Genomic DNA, 21204 nt, shown 5'->3' with positions numbered 1-21204 from the left:
TCAAAAGTAGGGGGCATATTTTTAAGGTGAAGGGAGAAAGATTTAAAAAGGATATTTAAATATGGGCAACTTTTTAAAACAGAAAGTAATTAGTGCGTGGAGTGAACTGCCTGAGGAAGTGGTCAATCCAGGTACAGTTACAACATATAAAAGACATTTGGATAAATACACAAATAGGAAAAGTTTGGAGGAATATGGGCCAAATGCAGGCAGATGGGATGAGTTTAGTTTGGGAACATGTTTGGCATGGACTAGTTGGATCGAAGGGTTTATTTCCATATTTTGTATTGTATGATTCTATTATGCTGAGTGGCGAGGTGGAATAGAGTAGATGAGGCTCACATACAGTACAGACTAGGTGGGCTGAAGGGCCTGTTTCCTCTGCTGTAAAATTCACATATCTCCATAACAATCACCAAAATTGATGTCCCAGGACACCCCAGTGCATGCTTGGCCTGCAATCCAATCTGAAATGTTTTTCATTATTTTCAATAAGTTTTATGGAGATTGAGTTCCTCAACACCTCAGCAAGGCATCTCCCACAAACTCGACTGAACATTTTCACTCCGTACTTTCCGTGTCCTTCCCATATTTTTGAAAACTCATTTTGTTCAAATTGGTTTGGAGATCTAAGTTGCTTTTGATTTAATCTGATTGTACTATGTTGCTTATTATTTTAACAGGTGCTGATCCACGAGTGAAGGTTAACACCGAATGTTTGCCTGTACAAAATGAATTTCAGCAGGTTTGTTGTCTTCTAGTTCAACTTCATATTCAGTGATAACTATGGGCATATGTAAATACTGTCATGACAACAGTGAATAATGACTGGATAACTGAACTGTTGAACTATGATATCCATTCCAGTCATTCCCTTTCTCAATCTCCCTATTTATCATTCAGATCCTTATGCACAATACCCCATTTTTTGGACAACAGTATGGGACAGCAATCTGTTCTGAGATATACCGTAAGGTATCATTTTGTGTTGCACTTGATGTGGCAATTTGTTGCTTCCTTAGTTATAAAGTCAGATAATTGTAGCTGAGGCTGCATGAATAATTGTGCATCTTCGTATTTTATCAGATCACCATCGAGCAGGGAGTTTGACCCAATGTATCAAAAACTGTACTCAACATTATTGTGGTCTTAGATCAAACTACTACAGTAAATATAACTGTTGTAATGAAATCCTTTTGCATTTGGCCCAGTGACTTCATGGAGAAGGGTAAACCTTTCAAGGAGTTAATGTATGTCAGAATCTAACAGAACCAAATGTAACTTTCTTCTGATGTCAGTAACAGTAAAATGAATGATCAGATAACACAGAAGAGACAATGGTCCTTTGAAGTGTTCACCAAGTTCACAATTATAAGCATAGACTCAGGGGATGCACAAAGCCCAAGATGAATCGTTAAGATCTTCTTAAGATTAGGTAATTAAATCTCTTTGATCTTGGTTTGAATCGAGGCCAGAATGCAACAACCAGGCTCTCATATCTATATAAGGTAAATTAATTTCAGCAACATTAACCCTAATGCATGCAGACTGATGGCCCCAAAACTGCATGCATTTAGACATAGCTTGGCAAAGAAAAAGCACAGTTAGTAGTCGCAGAAAAGATGTAGGCATAGTTGTTGTGAGAACTGGAAAGCAACAACAACAGTGTAAGGCTTTCAATAATAAACAGCTGAAGAAGTGCTAATTGGCGAAAGCAAAATCTACAATGTGGTCAAATTGGAACTGTTTCGAAGGAACTGAGCCTTACAGTTGAAAGGACCTGTTTCAGGGAGGAGCACTACATGGCAGATATTTTTCCTTTGTCAATATGGCGGGTGGCACACTTTGAGCTGGAAATGTGAATGTACTTCCTGATACTTTAATTGGGAACTGAATGGAACTGTTTGCATGTGGAAACCAGCATATTGAGGCCCAATTTATAGACCTATAAATCTGCTTTAGGCATCTCAGATAGAAATTGATTGCCATAACTATTTCCATTAATATAAATTTGATCTAAAAGTCCATTTGATGCTCTTTTATAACGTGAATTGATTCTAATGGTCATGGTCAGGCCTAATTGTAGAAAAACGGACTCAGTGAAGCTGAAATAATGTTAATTGAATGAACAAAATGGTATTGACCTCACATTCCAGACTGTTAGTGTTAAATGGTTATAGACATTGACCATGAATAATGTCCTCTGTATTTGACTTAACTGTACTCAGCCCTGTTTAGACATTGTCTTACATGAATCATTGAAATACCCTTGCCAGTTAGGTTGACAAGACTTCAGGAGACACTTGACAAAATGCCTTGCTCTTTCAATAAGGTGCCACATAAATGACACATATCAACGTCCGTTGAATCAGAGGGTAATGAAGCATTATGGGCTGAAAAGTGGCTACAAATGGAGTGTAAGTATGAAGAGAAGTTCCCAATCTTTATCAGTGATTTTGATTGGGAGACTTATTGCAAATTAACTACATTTACAGATGACACCAAACTAGAATGGTTAACAAAATTGAAGGACACAGCCCAGAAACTACAAACAAAATATTTCACTGTACCAGACTTAACTTAATACAGTTAAGTATAAAATATTACACACAGGAAAGAAAGATGTGCAATATGGATGCCTTGTGACTGATTTTGAAATGCCTGAGGATAAAAATTGAAAGAGAGCTCGGACCGTCGATAGACTCAACATTTAACATGTCCAGCCAGTGCAGAACAATAATATTCAAAGCTAACAGAGCTGAAACAAAAACAGAAATTGCTGGGAATGCTTTGCAGGTTTGGCAACATCTATGAAGAGAAATCAGAGTTAATGTTTCAGGTCAAATGACCCTTCCTCAGAACTCTGAGGACTGTTCTGAGGAAGGGTCACTTAACACGAAATGTTAACTCCGATTTCTCTCCAAGATACTGTCAGAATTGCTGAGCTTTTCCAGCAATTTCTGCTTTTATTTCTGACTTACAGCATCCCCAGTTCTTTTGGTTTTATTTAGAATGTTGAACTGCATGACCAATAGGTTGGAGTACAAATGATCAAACTGTGTAGTGCTTTGGTCAGACCACACAGCAAGTACCCTGGGCAGTTATCTGCAACAATGCAAGCTGTGTCTCAGTACATAGTAATTTTATGTCATGTCAGAAAATTGATGGTTCAAGTCCCAATCCAACAATTTGAACATTAACATCTGTGTTGGCACTCCAGTGCAATCCCCATGGAAGTGTTTTGGTTTGGATAAAACGTTAAATAACTTTCTCTGCCAGGTGAATGTAAAAGATCTGAGAGCATAATGTCAAAGAAGAGAAGTGAAATTCACCTTGTCATCCTGGCCAATATTTCTCACTCAGTCAAGAAAAGATTATTCCGTCATTATAACATTATTGTTCATGGGAGTTTGCTGTGCACAAATTGATTCGCATTCTTCCTACATTCCGACAGTGAAGATTAGCCTGGAATGCTACTTTAAATTAAAGACTGAATAAGGACAAGAGAACACTGCATTTAATGGGGAAAAGGAGAAGATGTGCCTTCAGGCAGAATAGTCAACGTCTTGCATGGACTTCAGAACTGAATGGTGAAAGGAGCATCATGATGCAGCAGTGAAGGGACCTTGGCATTGTCCCAAAGTGAGATATTAAAATGAGCCAGTTCCTATGATCTTGTGAAGTTATCAGGATTTGGAGTTTCAAGTCCACTGAAATACAAATTTTAAAACATTATAATTTAGATTGTTTTATTTCTTATACATTAAGTTGACCATCAGATTCGTTATAAATAGATTTCTGCAACAGAATCTTTTCATTACTTTGCTTTTGCCTTTAAAACTATCCTGTTGTAATTCCAGTCCAGCAAGCCTGATTGCTGCAGTAATAAGTGAATGTCTACCTTTCACTTTTAGCACTCATGGGTCTTTTTCTCAACCCTATATTGCGTGGGTTACAGATTATAATTGCCTTTATCAACTAGTCTGAATAAATAAATTCCTTCAGTTGTATTTATGACCTATTTCTTTTCTGCATCCACACAAACCTTCTTTGTCAAGATTCTGTTTGTGGATTTCTCTACTTGTGTTGCTAATCCTGCATTATTATGAGGTTACCATGACCTTCTTAATTAGTTAGATTTTTTTATGGGTGGATTTTCCTCCCTTAACAAAACTGAGATTGGCAGAATTAGCATTTGCATCTTAAAATTAGAATCCCTACAGTGTGGAAACAGGCCGTTTGGCCCAGCAAGTTCATGTCGACCCTCCAAAGAGTACCCCATCTAGACCCATTCCCCTACACCTATTAATCTACATTTCCCTTATCTAATACACCTAGCCTACACATCCCTGAACACTATGGTCAATTTAGCATGACCAAATCACCCAAAATTCACATCTTTAGATTGTGGAAAGAAACCAGAGCACCCAGAGGAAACCACGCACTCCACACAGGCAGTCACCCGAGGGTGGAATCAAACCTGGGCCCCAGACACTGCAAGGCAGCAGGCTAACCACTGAACCAGCAGGCCATCCAAAAGGATGCCAATTAAGTTTGCTCTTGTAGTTGATAGCAATGCAAGTAAATTGTAGCTGCTCATAATATTTAACAAGTGGATGCAAACTGTGATATAAACAGATGAATATGACTTAAATCTGTCAATGTCTACCAGCCAAAACAAATTAAATTTAGCACGATGTCATTTGCAGATTATCTGTTACTCCTGCCTGTAAGGTGTCAGTGTTTGCACTCACATGTAATTAACTAACTGTAAATTTCTTTGAAACACCCTATGAGTGTTAACGGCACTATATACCTGCACTGTATTTATTTCTTCAAATATCACCCAATAAAGCCTCAAGGCTGAATATTTAATGGCTATGACAGCGGCGCACTTCACCAGTTGGATTCAGTGCCCTCTCCTGCTGTAGCCATTCTCAGGAAGCCCTAGGGGATTTTCTCCCAATCTGACATTTCGTTGTCTGCTGTCGGGGATCCTCCTGCGGACTTCAGGGCTGAGGTGCTGCCTCCAAACAGCACTTTGAGTGTTTTATCAACTTAAAGACAATGAGTAGTCAGTTACTGAAAGGGCTGGAAGGCTTGGAAAAACGCTTCAAAAAGGTGAAATATCAATAGAAACAGCTATTGTTTTTATTCAAGTGACACATCATGAAGAGTATAATCGCTCACTGGAGGTTGGAGATGAGAAATCTTAAAAAATGAGTGGGAGCTGAGGTGGGGGGTAATTAACTGAACGGACTCTTGGTAGTTTTGGTGGTTGTGGAAATTGTGTTAGACTGTTAACAAATAACAGATAATAACAAATCCAAAACCTGAAAAATATGAATCTGCCTTTTAAGCTTAGAGTGTAAAGGAAACTGCATTCGACTGGCTAGCATCTATCAGCTGATCGTAATGAAGCTGTGATTTAAACTTCTAAAATAGACTATCTCCAGTTACTAATTCTGATCCTAAATGTATTGCTTTTAGTGGTTTGAGACCTGTCGAGCTATTGTTTGGTTACCAGCAGGAATTCCCAAGCGGTGGAGGCCAAGGGTAAGTGAGGAAATCTCTCAACAACTTGGACTATGTCTGTGCTCTTACTGCTGCCCCATTGATACCCCAGAGCATTTGCTGCCTTGTTTTATGCTCTGCATTTTACAAAGAGGCATACAGTCTGTCATAACCTTGCTGCGACTGTTATTTATAATAACCTTTGTGCTGTTTTTCTGTTGAAGAAACATTTGTGGAAGCCACCACTTTAAGGAGGAGAGTAAAATGGCAAATGGCTTTCATTACTATTATGTTCATTCCCTCTGTTTCCAGAAGTATTCTAAAGTAGCTGGTTGTGATGCCAGAATGGCAAATGAACATGGGACTCTACAGGATAGAAGGGGGCTATTCAGCCTAATGTGCCAGTACTAGCACCTGGAATTAATTACTTACTAGTTCCCCCTTCCTCTATTCTTTCCGTACTGCCCATATTTGTTCAGAAGTGGCAGGAGTACAATGCCATTTTAGCTGCCAGCACAAGCCCTTCAATGAGTCTGGATGACGGTGACAAATAAGCTTATTTGCTGCACTGCCCGTTATTTCAGTTTGCAGTCAGAAGGATTTACATTTGTGTGCCACTCAATTCACAAGCTCATGTCACACTAATGCAGTTCAAACTTTTGTTTTTAGTGATATTATACCACATGCAGGTTTAAAACACATGCAAAGCCAAATTGAGTGGCCGTGCCTCACTGAGTGCTCTCTGACAGTAACAGCTGACTGATGAAGAAATTAAGCTGTATCTGGAAATACTTGAACAGAATTATTTCCTGTCGAAGTCAAACAGATTCATTTCTGCTTGAGCATTAAAAAGCAATGGATTAAGTAAATTATGTTGGTGGATTTAAAACTAATTTAAAAATCACCATTTCTAACACTTGAGGCTTGTCTTGAATAATCAAGCAGGGATTATCTTGTAGCTTTATATCCATGCTGCTTTGAGAAGCATTGAAAGTAGGAAGGAGGATTAAGCTGTATTTTCTGGATTGTTGCTTAACCTATTAAATGTTAACTTAGTTCACAGGAACATTGGTATGTTGGTTTTTTGCCAAATGTGATGGAAAGTTTTTGCTTTGCAAGTGTTGATGTGTTGAATATTCTGCAGCATTATAAGTTGCAGGATCTCCCTGTTCTTGTCATCCAAGCCTCTTGCATGTTCCGGATTTCTACCACAATACTGTGACTGTGCCTTCAGCTGTCCAACCGCTGAAATTTCTTCTCTAAATTTATCCCTACATCTATCTCCTCCTTGAAGAAACTCGTTACAACCTTTTGTTAATCAAGCTTTTGGTCACCTGTACTAATAAGATTTGTTTGATAAAGATCCCCTAAAATGTCTTGGGATGTTTAATTATGTTAAAGGCCCAATATAAATTTGCTGTTATTGCCTCTATATTTAAAAACTTCAGTTGGCAGCATTTTTAATAAAAAAGTGATTACTTGTACTTCTCTAAATCAGAGATTTAAAATTATTGCTTCAGGAGCTACAAAATTGTGTCAGTCTCAAAATAAAGAAAATGCTTAATGACTGAAACATTAGCTTGTTATACAATATTTCCACAACTGATATCTTCACTTAAAGTCTGCTGTTTCTTGATCTTTTCATCACAATCTGTTTTATCCTCCTTTTTTTTTATTAAGATTGTCGTTTGTTACAGAGGAGAAGCATGGCATGTGTGCATGAGAGAGGATGCTAGACCAGTAGCTAAGAGAGAAAAGGATTGAAGGATATACTCACGGGATTAGATGAAGAGGATTGAGTGGCTGGTGATGTGGAATGTATGATTCAGCCCATGTTGACCCAAGCTGATGTTTCTAACCTGTAAATACTTTTTAACATTGTAATAGCATTCCTGTAATTGCCTCCCTGAATGCTTTGGCCTTGTTATTCTTAAATTCAAATCTCGGCTTCCTGTACAGACTTCTTCTCCCCTGCATTCTTGCTTTGTTCAAATCAAGAAAAATCTTGTACCAAATTTATCTCCTTTCTCATTGGAGAAAACTGTAACTCTTATTTTCTTCAAGTTTCCTCTTCTACTTGCAACCCTCTGGACCTTAATGTTTAACAGCATTTAAGGATTGTTTTATCTCACTTGCTCTTCTATTTTCAACCAGGGGTGCGCAATACAATAAACCACTTAGAGAGATATCTTTTATTTGGTATTCTGCCAGAATTTAATATTTTTACTTCTTTCAGGCAGATAGGAATGTCAGCCTACATGCACGTCATATTCATTGCACGGTGTTCCGCAAGGATCTGTTTTGGGACCATTGCTGTTTGTCATTTTTATAAATGACCTGGAGGAGGGGCTAGAAGATTGGGTGAGCAAGTTTGCGGATGATACGAAAGTCGGTGGAGCTGTTGACTGAGGAAGGATGTGTCAGGTTACAGCGGGATATAGATAAGCTGCAGAGCTGGGCAGAAAGGTGGCAAATGGAGTTCAATGTGGGTAAGTATGAGGTGATTCACTTTGGTATGAGTAACAAAAAGATGGGGTACTGGGCTAATGGTCGGATACTTGGTAGTGTGGATGAGCAGAGGGATCTTGGTGTCCATGTACACAGATCTCTGAAAGTTGCCACCCAGGTAAATAGTGCGGTGAAGAAGGCATATGGCGTACTAGCTTTTATTGGTAGAGGAATTGAGTTCCGGAGTCCTGAGGTCATGTTGCAGTTGTATAAGACTCTGGTGCGGCCGCATCTGGAGTATTGTGTGCAGTTTTGGTCGCCATACTATAGGAAGGATGTGGAGGCACTGGAACAGGTGCAGAAGAGGTTTACCAGGATGTTGCCTGGTATGGTAGGAAGATCGTATGAGGAAAGGCTGAGGCACTTGGGGCTGTTTTCATTGGAGAAAAGAAGGTTTAGGGGTGACTTGATAGAGGTGTACAAGATGATTAGGGGTTTAGATAGGGTTGACCATGAGAACCTTTTTCCACGTGTGGAGTCAGCTATTACAAGGGGGCATAACTTTAAATTAAGGGGTGGTAGGTATAGGACAGATGTTAGGGGTAGATTCTTTACTCAGTGAGTCGTGAGTTCCTGGAATGCCCTGCCAGTAGCAGTGGTGGACTCTCCCTCTTTATTGGCATTTAAACGGGCATTGGATAGGCATATGGAGGACAGTGGGCTAGTGTAGGTTAGGTGGGCTTGGATTGGTGCAACATCGAGGCCAAAGGGCCTGTACTGCGCTGTATTTTTCTATGTTTTATGTTCTATGTTCTAAGTTTTGTTTGCAAGCGCATGCTGCACTTGTGTGGATGCATTCTTAATTGTGCTTCATCCTACTAATGTCCCTTAAAGATGCTGAAGCTGTGGTACAGATTATATAGCACAGGTCAGTCTATTTCAACTTGCACAAACCTTTAAACAGATTCCTCTAAAGCCACATTATTGTGTGTTTTGCTAGACTGACACTTCTGAGCACCTTTAACCAATGTCTTTGCAGAACGATGACCTGCATGCGTCAAAAGCAAATTCACACAAGTTACAAAATAGGCTATGATTATTTTGGAATGAGATGGTTAATTTGCTTTAAAAATGAAGGAATGAAACCTGGTACTGAGCTGATAAGATGAATATTACGGAAATGATTTGACAGTTCAATTCCCCCCACCGCCACCACCACTGAGACTCCTGTCCAGCAACATGTTAACATTTAGATAGATTAGCTTAGAAATTTTTTTGCAATAATTGTGGCAAAAGCGGATTTAATTTCTAACTGTAATGAAATGCCACAAATTATTCTCGCTGTATGGATGTGCATCCAATGAATTTGATTTACATATCATTAATATGGCAGAAAAATATTTTTAAAAATTGATCTGGTTCAATTTTCGGCCTTCTCGCTGACTCAGTTGAAGATTGTGGAGAATATAAAATTAGTGTTTATTAAAACGTTCTCTTGTAGAATTTTCCATAACTCAGAACAAACTGCATTAAGAGTAACGTTGTGTTAAGCATAACACAAAGTCCTGCAATATAAGCATTTTCATCCATCAATGAGCTAACCGCTGATAACCACAACACACAAAAGTGGACAAAAGACTGAATGAAACTGGCTCCTACATGCACAATTATTTTTGTTTTTTGAAGTTGCAGAAACAACTGGGTGATTTATAGTCTCAACGTTCAGCTGACACACAAATTACTTGGCTTTATCACTGCAGTTTGAGATTATCTGAACCCTTTGATTTGTTGACAGCATTGTACTGGTTCCATTTTATTGTCTACATGTTGGTGAACTCAAAGCAAATGAGTTGCAATGAGCATTCAGGGAGGCAATTACCAAATACCAAATGAGTTGGTACTATCCCTGAGAGTTCGTCCTGAGTTGCAGTGGTACTTGAGCTGAAAAGTGCCAGTTCTCTGATTGACTGGCAGTGAGATCCTTATCTTCGAAGCCTTGGGAGTTGCTGAATTGCGTTTCAATCTTGTTTGGTCTCCTGAAGAAAATTGTGCAGGTGATGCCACCAGCAGTGAAGTGAACTGTACTGTGGCCATTAAATTCAGCCTGTGAATTGTTTTGCATGACTATCCTAGACTGCAGTTAGAGAATAGCACTGTTGTTTTTTCCAGCTCCATTCTCAACCAGATGAGATAGTGTGAGCAGAAAATGTGTTGCTGGAAAAGCGCAGCAGGTCAGGCAGCATCCAAGGAACAGGAGAATCGACATTTCGGGCATGAGCCCTTCTTCAGGAACCCTTTGCCCGAAACGTCGATTCTCCTGCTCCTTGGATGCTGCCTGACCTGCTGCGCTTTTCCAGCAACACATTTTCAGCTCTGATCTCCAGCCTCTGCAGTCCTCACTTTCTCCTCGGAGACAGCGTGAGCAGGTTACTGCCTGCCCAATCAGTCTTCTATGAAGAAAATAAATCATTCACAAAATGTGTAGTTTTCTGAGAAGGTACAGCTGAACGATGTAACAATTCTATGCTTTGCTTCCTGTTTATGTCCAGTTTGAAAGCCTCAACACCTAGTTCCTGTGTGGATTCTACCTGATTGATGTTTCTTATGCTGCCTGGAATACTTATTAGAAAACAGATTGTTCAGGGTTGTTGGTTTAATATCATTGGCTTATAGTGACTTTATAGTTATTCTCTAATCAGTCTGTTTAGGGATGTTATTACACATGCCTGGTGCAGATGGGACTTGAACCAGGGCCTCCTACTCAGAGATAGTGACTTGTGCCGCATGAGCCCTTGTGACATTGTAAGCTTGTTAAAACTCTGTTTATTAAATGCCCTCTTGTAGGTTTGGATAACGTTGGCAGACCATCACCTTCAAAGTATCTCCATTGACTGGGAAAAAATCAAGCATTTTTTCCTGAATGGGCAAAGAAATCCAAATGAGGATGCATTAGGAATCCAGATAGACAAGGTAAGTAATCAGTAACTGAACTTTGCCATAATTCCTAGTCATTAGTGTGAAGATAATTGGAGTTGAATGTAAATTAACATGAGACCAGAAATTAAAGGTAGACCTATTTAACCTCTATTGTAACATTAAGTTGTCACAAGAAGAAAATTGACAATGAAGTGGCTAGATCTACTGCTGTGCTGCACCACAGCATGAGTATATAGTCAAATAAAAGTCAAGATTAAAAAATAAAACTTTCAGTTACTAAATAAAGAGTCAATTTTGACAGGAGCAACATTTCAGAAAGGTTTAAGTCCACCCTCTTCCTCACCTCATTGCTGCTGATTTGACGGGTAGATTATTTCCAACAAAGTCCTCTTCCCCAAACATTTCCCCACAAAAGGAACACAAAACAAACCTTGTGTTTGGCGTTACCCATTGATGTGAACAGATACAAGGAGCTGAACAGCTGCCTTAAATAAGGTACCAAAGAAAAACAGAAATTGCTGGAAAAACTCAACAGGTCTGGCAGCATCTGAGTAGAGAAACAGAATTAATGTTTCAAGTCCAGTGACGCTTCTTTGGAACAGTTCTGAAGAAGGGTCACCGGACTCAAAACGTTAACTCTGCTTTCTCTCCAGAAACGCTGCTGAGTTTTTCCAGCAATTTCCGTTCTCATTTCTGATTTCCAACATCAGTTCTTTAGTTTTCTTTGTGATGAGTGAATTAATTCCTCTTGAGGACCTGGAGGTGGTGAGCCAGCAGCTCTGTGACTTGGAGGCTTTCTGAAAGACACTGGCTTCAGCAGGAGGGAAATGAGAGTTAGCAGAGTTGATCCCACCAGTGAGAGCGGGGACAGAGCAGGAAACAGGGTGATTACAGCAGTAACACAGACCACCAGGATGGCTACAGTATTAGGCTACACAGGAGGAATTATATGTTGCTTCCCTTCAAAACTATCCTCAACAGTATTAATCAGCAAACCTTGCGGACTTGAATGAGCAATTGGTGGCGGAGGGGAAGGGAGACATGGTAAATGACTTTGGGGGTTGGGTGAGTGAGTGAGTAAATGACTGATTAACAAGGGTCACGGGTGAATGAATTACTGGGGTGACTGTTGAGTGAGTGGGAGTGAGTGGACATACACCGCCCATTCCCACAAAACCACATCCACAAAGCATGCTGGGAGAGAAGGAAATCATTGACTGAAGGAAACCCACTTCCCACTGAAATTTTTACATGAATCCTGTCAGGGCCAACTCAGAGTGTGCCCCATTAGAAATGACCCAAAGTGAGTGTGGTTGAAAAACTCCCTGGTCCTCACCCCTTACCTGCTGATCAGTACTAGATGCTGTGTCTTTTTCTGTCTCTAGTGCTGCTTCTGAGCCAAAAGGGAAAAACAAAGGTGCTGCTTGGTACTTTTTAATAGTAATTTTGATTAATTACTCATTCAAAATAATTTATTGCTTTGGAATGATTTTTTTTTTCTGAAATTCATGTTAAGTCTTGTGGTAGATATTACCTTTCTAAAATTTGCTCGCTCGTTCCCGAGAAAAAGGAATATTGAAATGTGCCCCCCTCCCTATTCAAACTATTGAACAATCTTTCTCTAAGTGATAGAGGTCACTGGCTTAGAAGGTGCTTGTATGTCTCTAGGAGGGTCTTATGTGACCAAGTCAGATTGTTTCGTGTATCTGAACTTCATAGGTGGATGAGGTGATGGGCTTAAGAGTTGCTATTGAGGCAAGACTGATATTAGATATAAAGATATAGGACATACTGTAGTCAAACTGAGGGAGAGAATGACTATTGCATTTGCTGACAGGGATATCTATCAAGTTTGTAAAGTTGGTAGAAGCTGATTTTATGAATAATTTTAAAAGGGAGTTGCACAAGTGCTTGAAGATGAGGAAATGAGAGGTTTATGGATCTGAATTGATTGTTCCTTCAATAACCAGGCATGACTGGCCAAATGGTTTTCTTTTTGCTGCTAGTTTTGCTGATTTTGTGAAATGGACTGTTCTGTCTTGGATGATGTCAAGGTTCTTGAGGTTTTTTTTGTGGCTGAGTGCATCCAGCAAAAGCCCCGTTACTTCTGATGTCAATCAGCATCAAGGAATCACTTCGAAGGTGTTGACTTCCTGGTGTGACCTTGTAACCTTGGTGTTGATGTGGCTGGTCTATCAAGCATCTGATCTGGAATGAAAATGTACTGGGTTTTAAATGTTTGGCGTCTTTCTATATATCTGTCTTCCTATGTCAGATGACACCAGGGGATGTTGTCAAATATTTTTACTTGATCCCTGATAGCCTTGAACTCACTTTTACCTTTAGAGACATACTCTCGCAAATGTTGCCTTGAACTGAAGTGTTCTCACTTCTCATCTTTTGTCTGGCATTTTGTTTTCTTGAGAATCTGCTTGGGTCTATATCTAGCCTGTGATTCTGATTGGAACTGAACTGAGAATTGGTGAACAAATTCTTGATGCATAGCTGTCCCTTGATGGAACAATTCATGACTCCTTCCAACATCTTGCCTGGGGATTAGCAAAAAATATACAGATTTCTAATCATGAAGGGAATCAAGGATTGTGGGGGATAAAACAGAAAAGTGCAGTTGAGGATTATCAGATCAGCCATGACTTCATTGAATGGTGGAGTAGTCTCGATGGGCCAAATGACCTACTTCTGCTCCAATGCCTTATGGTCTTATAGTCTGATGGACAGTAGTTGTCTGTATTAGACTTTTTTGTTGCATACTTGCGTAATTGTTCATGTAGCTGGTTATATGCCAGTGCCACAGTTATACTGGAATGGCTTGGTTAAGAAAGTAACAAACTCTGGTGCTCGGGTCATCTCAATACAACCATACTTTACACCTCAGCCCATCGCGTTCATTGTATCCAGTGCCTGCACTTCATGAGGCATGAGCCAGAATGGCTGGTTATTGGTATCTATTGTGATAGGACCTCAGGAAGGGACTGAATAGTTCCTCACAGCAGCAGGGTCCCAGGTTCAATTCCAGCCTTGGGCGACTGTCTGTGTGGAGTTTGCACATTTTCCCCATGTCTGCGTGGGTTTGCTCCCACACTCCAAAGATGTGCAGGGGTTAGGTGAATTGGCCATGCTAAATTGCCCATAGTGCTAGGTGCATTAGTCAGAGGGAAATCGGTCTGGGTGAGTTATTCTTCGGAGGGTTGGTGTGGACTGGTTGGGCTGAAGGGCCTGTTTCCGCATTGTAGGGAATCTAATCTTTAAAAACGGGCAGCACGGTGGCACAGTGGTTAGCACTGCTGCCTCACAGCGCCAGAGACCTGGGTTCAATCCCCGCCTCAGGCGACTGACTGTGTGGAGTTTGCACGTTCTCCCCGTGTCGGTGTGGGTTTCCTCCGGGTGCTCCGGTTTCCTCCCACAGTCCAAAGATGTGCGGGTCAGGTAAATTGGCCACGCTAAATTGCCCGTAGCGTTAGGTAAGGGATAAATGTCGGGGTATGGGTGGGTTGCGCTTTGGCGGGGCGGTGTGGACTTGTTGGGCCGAAGGGCCTGTTTCCACACTGTAAGTAATCTATAAGGTGCAGTGGATCATGTGCAGGTGATCACCATCATCATCAGCAGCAACAAAGTTATACAGAACAATCTCTAACCTCAAAGCATGGAGAATGACACTGATTCAATGGAGTGGGTAAAAACTCCAGACAAAGCTGGACTGAAGCACCATCGTCCAGGAAACTATAACATAGCTACGTACTAAATACCAGAAGCCAAACAATATAAACAGAGCTAAGTGATTCTACAACAAACACATCAGCTAAATCTCGTTAATACTCTCTGATCCAGTTGAGAATGGTGGTGGTCAATCAAGCAACAAGTATGAGCAGGAAGCTCCCTGAAATTATCCTTAACTATGGTGTTGCCCAGCTGTGAGGCAGCAGTGCTAACCACTGAGCCACCGTGCCACTGTGCCAAATGTGTCTGCAAGTTACAAAATATTAAGGACAAACATCTGAAAGCAGATTACCTGCCCCATTGACTAGATAACGATGGACAAGTTGGAGAACTGGCACAGAATTGTAAGGAATATACAGCACAGAAAGAGACAATTTGAACACTTAACCTCTGCCGTCTTCCTGTCTATCATCAATTCTAATGACCACAGCCATTCCTGTGGTGTTGGGTTCCACATTTTCACCAGACTCTGTGCGAAGAAATTTCTTATGAATTCCCTATTTGGCAGGGGACTTTTGTGTGGATGGCCTCTAAGATTTTTCCCTCAAGTGTTTATCAAAAACTTACCTTTGACAATTGTAAAAATTTTTCTTAGATCCATTCCTCTTCAAAAGAAGAGTCTGTTTATCCTTTGCTGCTAAGCATGACTTTACATTTCTAGACCAAGACTTTTTTAAAAAATTACATCATCTCTCGTGCCTGTAGTATGGCAACCAGAACCATGGAAGAGGACGAGAATACTTAGTGCTTGACCGACTAAATCTTCTTAGCAAGTGTTCACAGGGTTTGGATATTCTTCACCTCAACAATGCTCAACTCAGCACCAGCATCAAATGTAGCAAAGTAGATTGTGATAACAGAAATTGTGATGTTGTTTGACAACTGTACTTCCCATCATCATGAAGGATTGGAGACATTTTATAACTTTTGCTGACTCATTCTTTTTGGGGTTTTTATTTTGTAGCTTTAGGGGTTTTGAAAGTACCAGTCATGCTTTTAGGAAGGACCTGGATACGTTAATTTTAGTGAATATTCTCAGTGTTACCAGTTGATCGAAAAGCTGACTTTTCAATGAGATGTCAAACTGAGGTCCCATTTGCCTGTCCAGTTGGAAGTCAAAGATTCCATCTCCAAGAAGGGCAGAGGATTATACAGTGTCTTGGCCTATCCCTGATCTATCCCTCAATCAACAGTGAACAAATAGGTTAGCTGGGCATTACCATAATGTTAACTCCTTTCATAGTAAACAATGTTGGTGGAACTCTGATTTATTAATTCCCAGCATGTGGGCACTGCTAGATGAGCCAGTATTTATTGCCTATCCCTCGTTGCCCTTGAGAAGGGGATGGTGACTTGCTGACTCCTCCACATAGGGTGGGCACTCCAGGGTTTTGGTTTTGTGACACTGAAGGTATGGCAATATATTACCAAGTCAGGATGGTGGGGAACTTGCATGTGATGGTGTTCTCATGCCCTTGGCCTTCTGGATGGAAGTGGTGACATGTTTGGAAAATGCTGTGCAAGGAGTCTTAATGAATGTTTTGCAAGATGGATATTTACCTGTACAGAAATACAATGTTTACCTCCCTGTAAGTCACATTCAGGGATTTTTGTACGATTGAGTTATACTTATTTTAGATTTTTAGACCCCTCTAATGCTAACTTTGTAATTATAAATTTATATTTTGTTGGCATTTACCTGAGTGTCTCAGACTCTTTATTTCAGTTCAGAATTTAAAATTGATGTGACGTTGGGTGAGATTTTCAATAGTGTGTGAATCCTCAGTGAGAAAGCAGTGGGCTGTGGCATACATAACCTTATCAAAGAAACACACAATGCCGCTACAAGGAGCCTTATCATTAAAAGATAAATAGAAAATGCTGCAAGTACTGAGCAGGTCAAGCATCGTGTGCAGAAAGGGAGAAACTATGTTAATGTTACAAGTTGGTGACCCCTCGTCAGAACTGAAAGGTCACCAGCCTGAAAAATTATCTTGATATCTTCCTGTGAAAACAGTGCCTACCCTGCCGCGTATTCCAGCTTTTTCCATTTAGCTTACAGATTCCCAGCATCGGTGCTATTTTGCCTTCACACCAAAATACTTGTTATCAGCAGTTTCGCACTCTGATATCAAGAGAGGATTGTGAAACATCAGTACATGCATATTTATTTTCCTTTATAGCCTTCAGCACTGTGTGACCAGAATTCAGATAAATAAAGCTGCCTTTGATAAATTGCATGTTGTTGAGGATTTTGGAGTCAGCCCGTAGGCAATTGTGTTTTGCTTTGTTTGTGTTTGAATATATTAGCCTTTGATTTCACTGTGGAGTACCTGTGATTGTTGATAATCATTATAACTTTCCAGTGCAAGTGATGATTTGGTGATTTTTTTTTCAAATTTCGAGTATTATGGAGGGAAAGCGAGGCTGCAGGACGAGATCAAACAACTGAGACAAACAAGATGGGACAAAGGATTCCCTTCTATAATTCAATGAAGTGCACCATTTCTCTTAGCTCAGACGGGTCTCATAACAAAATAATACATCAAAAGATTGCTGTATCTCTGTGGCCTGGATTCATAAAAAGGCAGATGTTTCTACATGGTCGCTATGGTAACTGCCAAGCCCTGGGGAAGCTGCAGTCCATGCTGAGTGGCTCTGATGCTCCTAGTGGTGCAATTAAAGGAACATGTTTTACAATTACAACCCAAATTAAAATGATCACTCTCATCTGGTTAGCATATTCGCCCCCCCCACCCCAAACTCCCTGTAAAGATAACCTACCCCCTCCTCCTGCTTACCCCCCAACCACTGACAAAGATTATTTCCCACAATTTGGACTAGCTTCATTTCTGAAGTGGAAAGCTCACTGTACAGCAGATGGAAATAAAGAGCAGATGCTACAAAAACATGAAGCATTAGCCGAAGAAATGTGAGTAGTGGAATAATAAGCATCTGAAATTAGAGGAAACAGATGAACATTGTAGGTCTGTGTGTATTTTCTGCTCTTCAGACCACACCTCTTCCTCAGCACATTGTATTACTTTCACTTTCGTATTATGGAGTCAGCCCGTAGGCAATTGTGTTTTGCTTCGTTTGTATTTGAATATATTAGCCTTTCATTTCACTCTGGAGTGCCTGTGATTGTTGATAATCATTATAACTTTCCAGTGCAAGTGCAGTGCAAGGAAGGAGAGGCAGTGTGAGGAGAAACATCCTTAATGCAGCAAGAAGGAGTGCGGTTGTGATGTATTCAAACGTGACTGTCGAAAGGAATTCGGATGATTACCTGAAGAGAAAGCATTTTCATGGTTTCAGTGAGGAGTGGGCTGAGCTGAGTTGCTCATGCAGTGCGCTAGCACAGATTCAATGGACTTAATGGCCACTTCCAATGTTGTAACTAATCAATAAGACCAAAAGATGTAAGATTAGAAGTGGGCCTTTCAGCACATCAAGTCTACTCTGCCATTCAATGAGATCATGACTGATTTGATCATCTTCAACTCCACTTTCTTGCCTTTTACCCATAATCTTTGATTCCATTACTGATTAAAAATCTGCTTATCTCAGCCTTGAATACACTAATGAGATGCCTTGACCACCATCTGCAGGATAGAATTTCATAGATTCACTACCCTCTGAAAGAAGAAGTTACTCTCATAACATCATTAATCTCACACATTCAGGCTGAGGCTGAATAGAAATGTATGAGTAAGAGGCATAGAGAATTTACCTTTGTATGTGTAAAGTTTGGAGAGTTGCAGGAGAATGTAGAGCAAAATTGGGAGGAGATGTGGAGACTATCTAAACCAGGATAGGACTCACTAAAATCTGTGGCACTGTCTAAATTGAGGCAGAGGAAACTATAATGAACAACATGATAAGAGCTAACGGCATTGGTTTGTCAAAGCTCAAAGAGAAAAACTAATTTTGTCTTCCATGGATTTCTTGATTCCAGGACCTGCGTCAGTCCAGCTTGAACCATTACAGTGGCACTGATGTGGAACAATTCCACAGTGCACTGAAACGACTTTTACTCGCCTATACTCACTGGAATAAGAGTGTTGGCTACTGTCAAGGTTTCATAATACCAGCAGCAGTCATTCTGAAGGTGATGGAAAGAGATGAGGGTAATGCATTGAAGGTAGGTTGAAATGGCTTATATATTTAGGAAAAAAAATCATGTTTTTGTTAGCTTTTTTTCCATTTGTAGCTCATTTCCTCTCCCGAGCTTGTGGTTATTTGGTATTAGCCTGCGTCTTATACTTGGGAGATGGGAATACCCCTCATGCTGCAAGGTAAGCACCATAATCATCATCTTACTAATCTGTACTTCTCCTTGATGAGCAACAACTTAAATTTATACAGTGTCTTTAAAGTAACAGAACATCCCAAAAGTGTTTCGTAGGCGTGAATACCAAACAAAGTGCTATGCAGATGTTCATATTTTACCCATATAAATATGTAGTTGAGTGAAGGTCCATCAACATTCATGAAACTCAGCACCATCCAGGACAAAGCAAATCCATAACTTGACCAGCTAGAAGGAGGAGGGTAGTCTATTCCCACAGTGCTGTTTGGAACAGATATTTCCACAGTGCTGTTTGGAATAGATATTCCACAGTGCTGTCTGGAACAGATATTCCCACAGTGCTGTTTGGATGATGTTCTGGAGCTTTGACCCAGTGATACTGAAGGCATGGCAACATATTTCCGAGTCAGGATGGTGAGTGATTTGGAGGGGAACTGGTAGGTGTGGTCTTTCCAAAATCGGCTGCCCTTGGCCTTCTAGAAGGTAGAGGTCATAGGTTTGGAAGGTGCTGTCGAAGGCAATTTCTTTTAATTCAGTCATGAGTTTTGTGTGTCATTACCTTGGCCAGTCCTTGGTTGTGCTTGAGAGGTTAGTGAACTGCCTTCTTTAAAGACTCCAATCCAAAAGTGTAGGTAGACCCACAATGTCATTAGGGAGGGAAGATGGTCTGTATATGTGCTGCTTCACTAGTCCTGGGTCATAAACCTGGTAGTTCTTTCCTAATAGGTAGGTCTACCTAAGCAACATGGAACTGCAGCATAATTCAGGGCCCAAGAACAAATAAAAGTAAGGATAGGTGATCTAAACTTGATCAAAGAGGACTTTAAAGGATGCAAGTACTGAAGAGTAGTGGGGTCAAAGGTTACGTACATGTAGCATTCTCAACCTTTTAAATTTAGTTTACACGATAATTCAATATGGACGTTCTGGTAGGTAGGCTATCACTGCACCACAAGATCCCATGTATGGAATTGTTTTAGCTGTCAAGTCAGACCTATGCCAGTCAATGAGACAGAAACCAAGAAACCTTTCTTTGTGGACAGAGTTTATTAACTTCTGGAACCTTCGAACATCAGTCCCATTAGTTAGCCCTTTATACCTCTATAGTCAATTAATTAATCAACTAACCCCAATCACCACTTAACAACTTGCTGTATTAATATTTGTAATGTGACCAGCGTCATTGTGGTCAGCCTATAATTCCTTCCAAAGAGGGGGCTCTTGTGGTGCAGTGGTAGCGCCCATACCTCTGAACCAGGCAGCCCAAGTTCAAGAAAACAAAGACAGAAATTGCTTTAAAAGCTCATTGGGTCTAGTAGCATCTGTGGAGAGAAATCAGAGTTAATATTTCGGGTCCGGTGACCTTTTCTCAGAGCACAAGTTCAAGTCCCACCTGCTCCAGTGGTGCGTAATGACATCTTGGAACAAGTTAATTAGGGAGTAAGTAAATAATTTAGAAGAATAATTCTTTCCAAGTGGCAGGCAGGAAGACCAGGGGAATTTCCTAGTCAGCCTCCTTGAGACATTAATAACAAACCACAGCCATACTTTGTTCATAAGCATGGACCAAACCAATAGAAGCTCATTGCCCAACCTTTGGAAAAGACAATGGGAGAAAACAAAGTGTGGCAAAGAAATGATTCAGTGTGTATTACTGATTTATCTTGAGCGAACTGAACAGGGACTAGACGGGATAACATGATACATTGTTCAGTATCATCAACTGCTCATAAGGAATACCATTTTAGTTTTGTAAAAGTCCACAGTTCACAGATATACAAGCCGATAACTCTGTTTTTTTATCAGATGTTAACAGATCCCTGAAGGCCCCAAAGGGACAAGAAGTGGTAGGCTTTTCAGTCTGGAAGTACAACAGGTGCCATATTGGGAAGACAAGGAATATCTTCTTAACACCACATTTACATAGGCATTTCAATTGCAAATGTTACGGCATGGGATAAACCTTCCTGCTTAATTTAAAACCAGCAACACAGAACAGATTTATCCCGTGCAATAATCTGTAAAAATTCAAGCGAGGACTACTTAAAGTAAAATTAACAACTTTATTTCTTAAAGTATAACAGAGAATAATTAACTAACCACTATTTACAATTTCTTTCTCTAACCTATCTTCTACCTTTTGCTTCTATAATAGTGTCCGATAAAACTCCCAATTAAGATATACAAAACAACACTTCTTATCTCAAAACCAGGCAGCTGTAGGTTCGTCTTCGGATCTTTCTGTGTCTTCTTTT

The 21204-nt window shown here is 40.3% G+C and overlaps 1 protein-coding gene across 1 annotated transcript in view; it reads left to right on the top strand.

Annotated features, from left to right (window-relative positions):
- The window catches only part of LOC140467364 (TBC1 domain family member 30-like), an 82203-nt gene that overhangs the window by 12323 nt on the left and 48676 nt on the right, over window positions 1–21204 (top strand). Inside the window, exons 2-5 of the mRNA XM_072563676.1 lie at window positions 684–745; window positions 5491–5556; window positions 10807–10932; window positions 18596–18781. Coding sequence (XP_072419777.1) covers window positions 684–745; window positions 5491–5556; window positions 10807–10932; window positions 18596–18781 — 440 coding nt within the window. The remainder of the gene's footprint in view (window positions 1–683; window positions 746–5490; window positions 5557–10806; window positions 10933–18595; window positions 18782–21204) is intronic.

The sequence above is a fragment of the Chiloscyllium punctatum genome, chromosome 45 (genome assembly GCF_047496795.1).
Source record: "Chiloscyllium punctatum isolate Juve2018m chromosome 45, sChiPun1.3, whole genome shotgun sequence".
NCBI classification, from domain to species: Eukaryota; Metazoa; Chordata; class Chondrichthyes; order Orectolobiformes; family Hemiscylliidae; genus Chiloscyllium; species Chiloscyllium punctatum.
The sequence above is the reverse complement of the archived record's forward strand: the minus strand, read 5'-3'. Positions and strand labels throughout refer to the sequence as shown.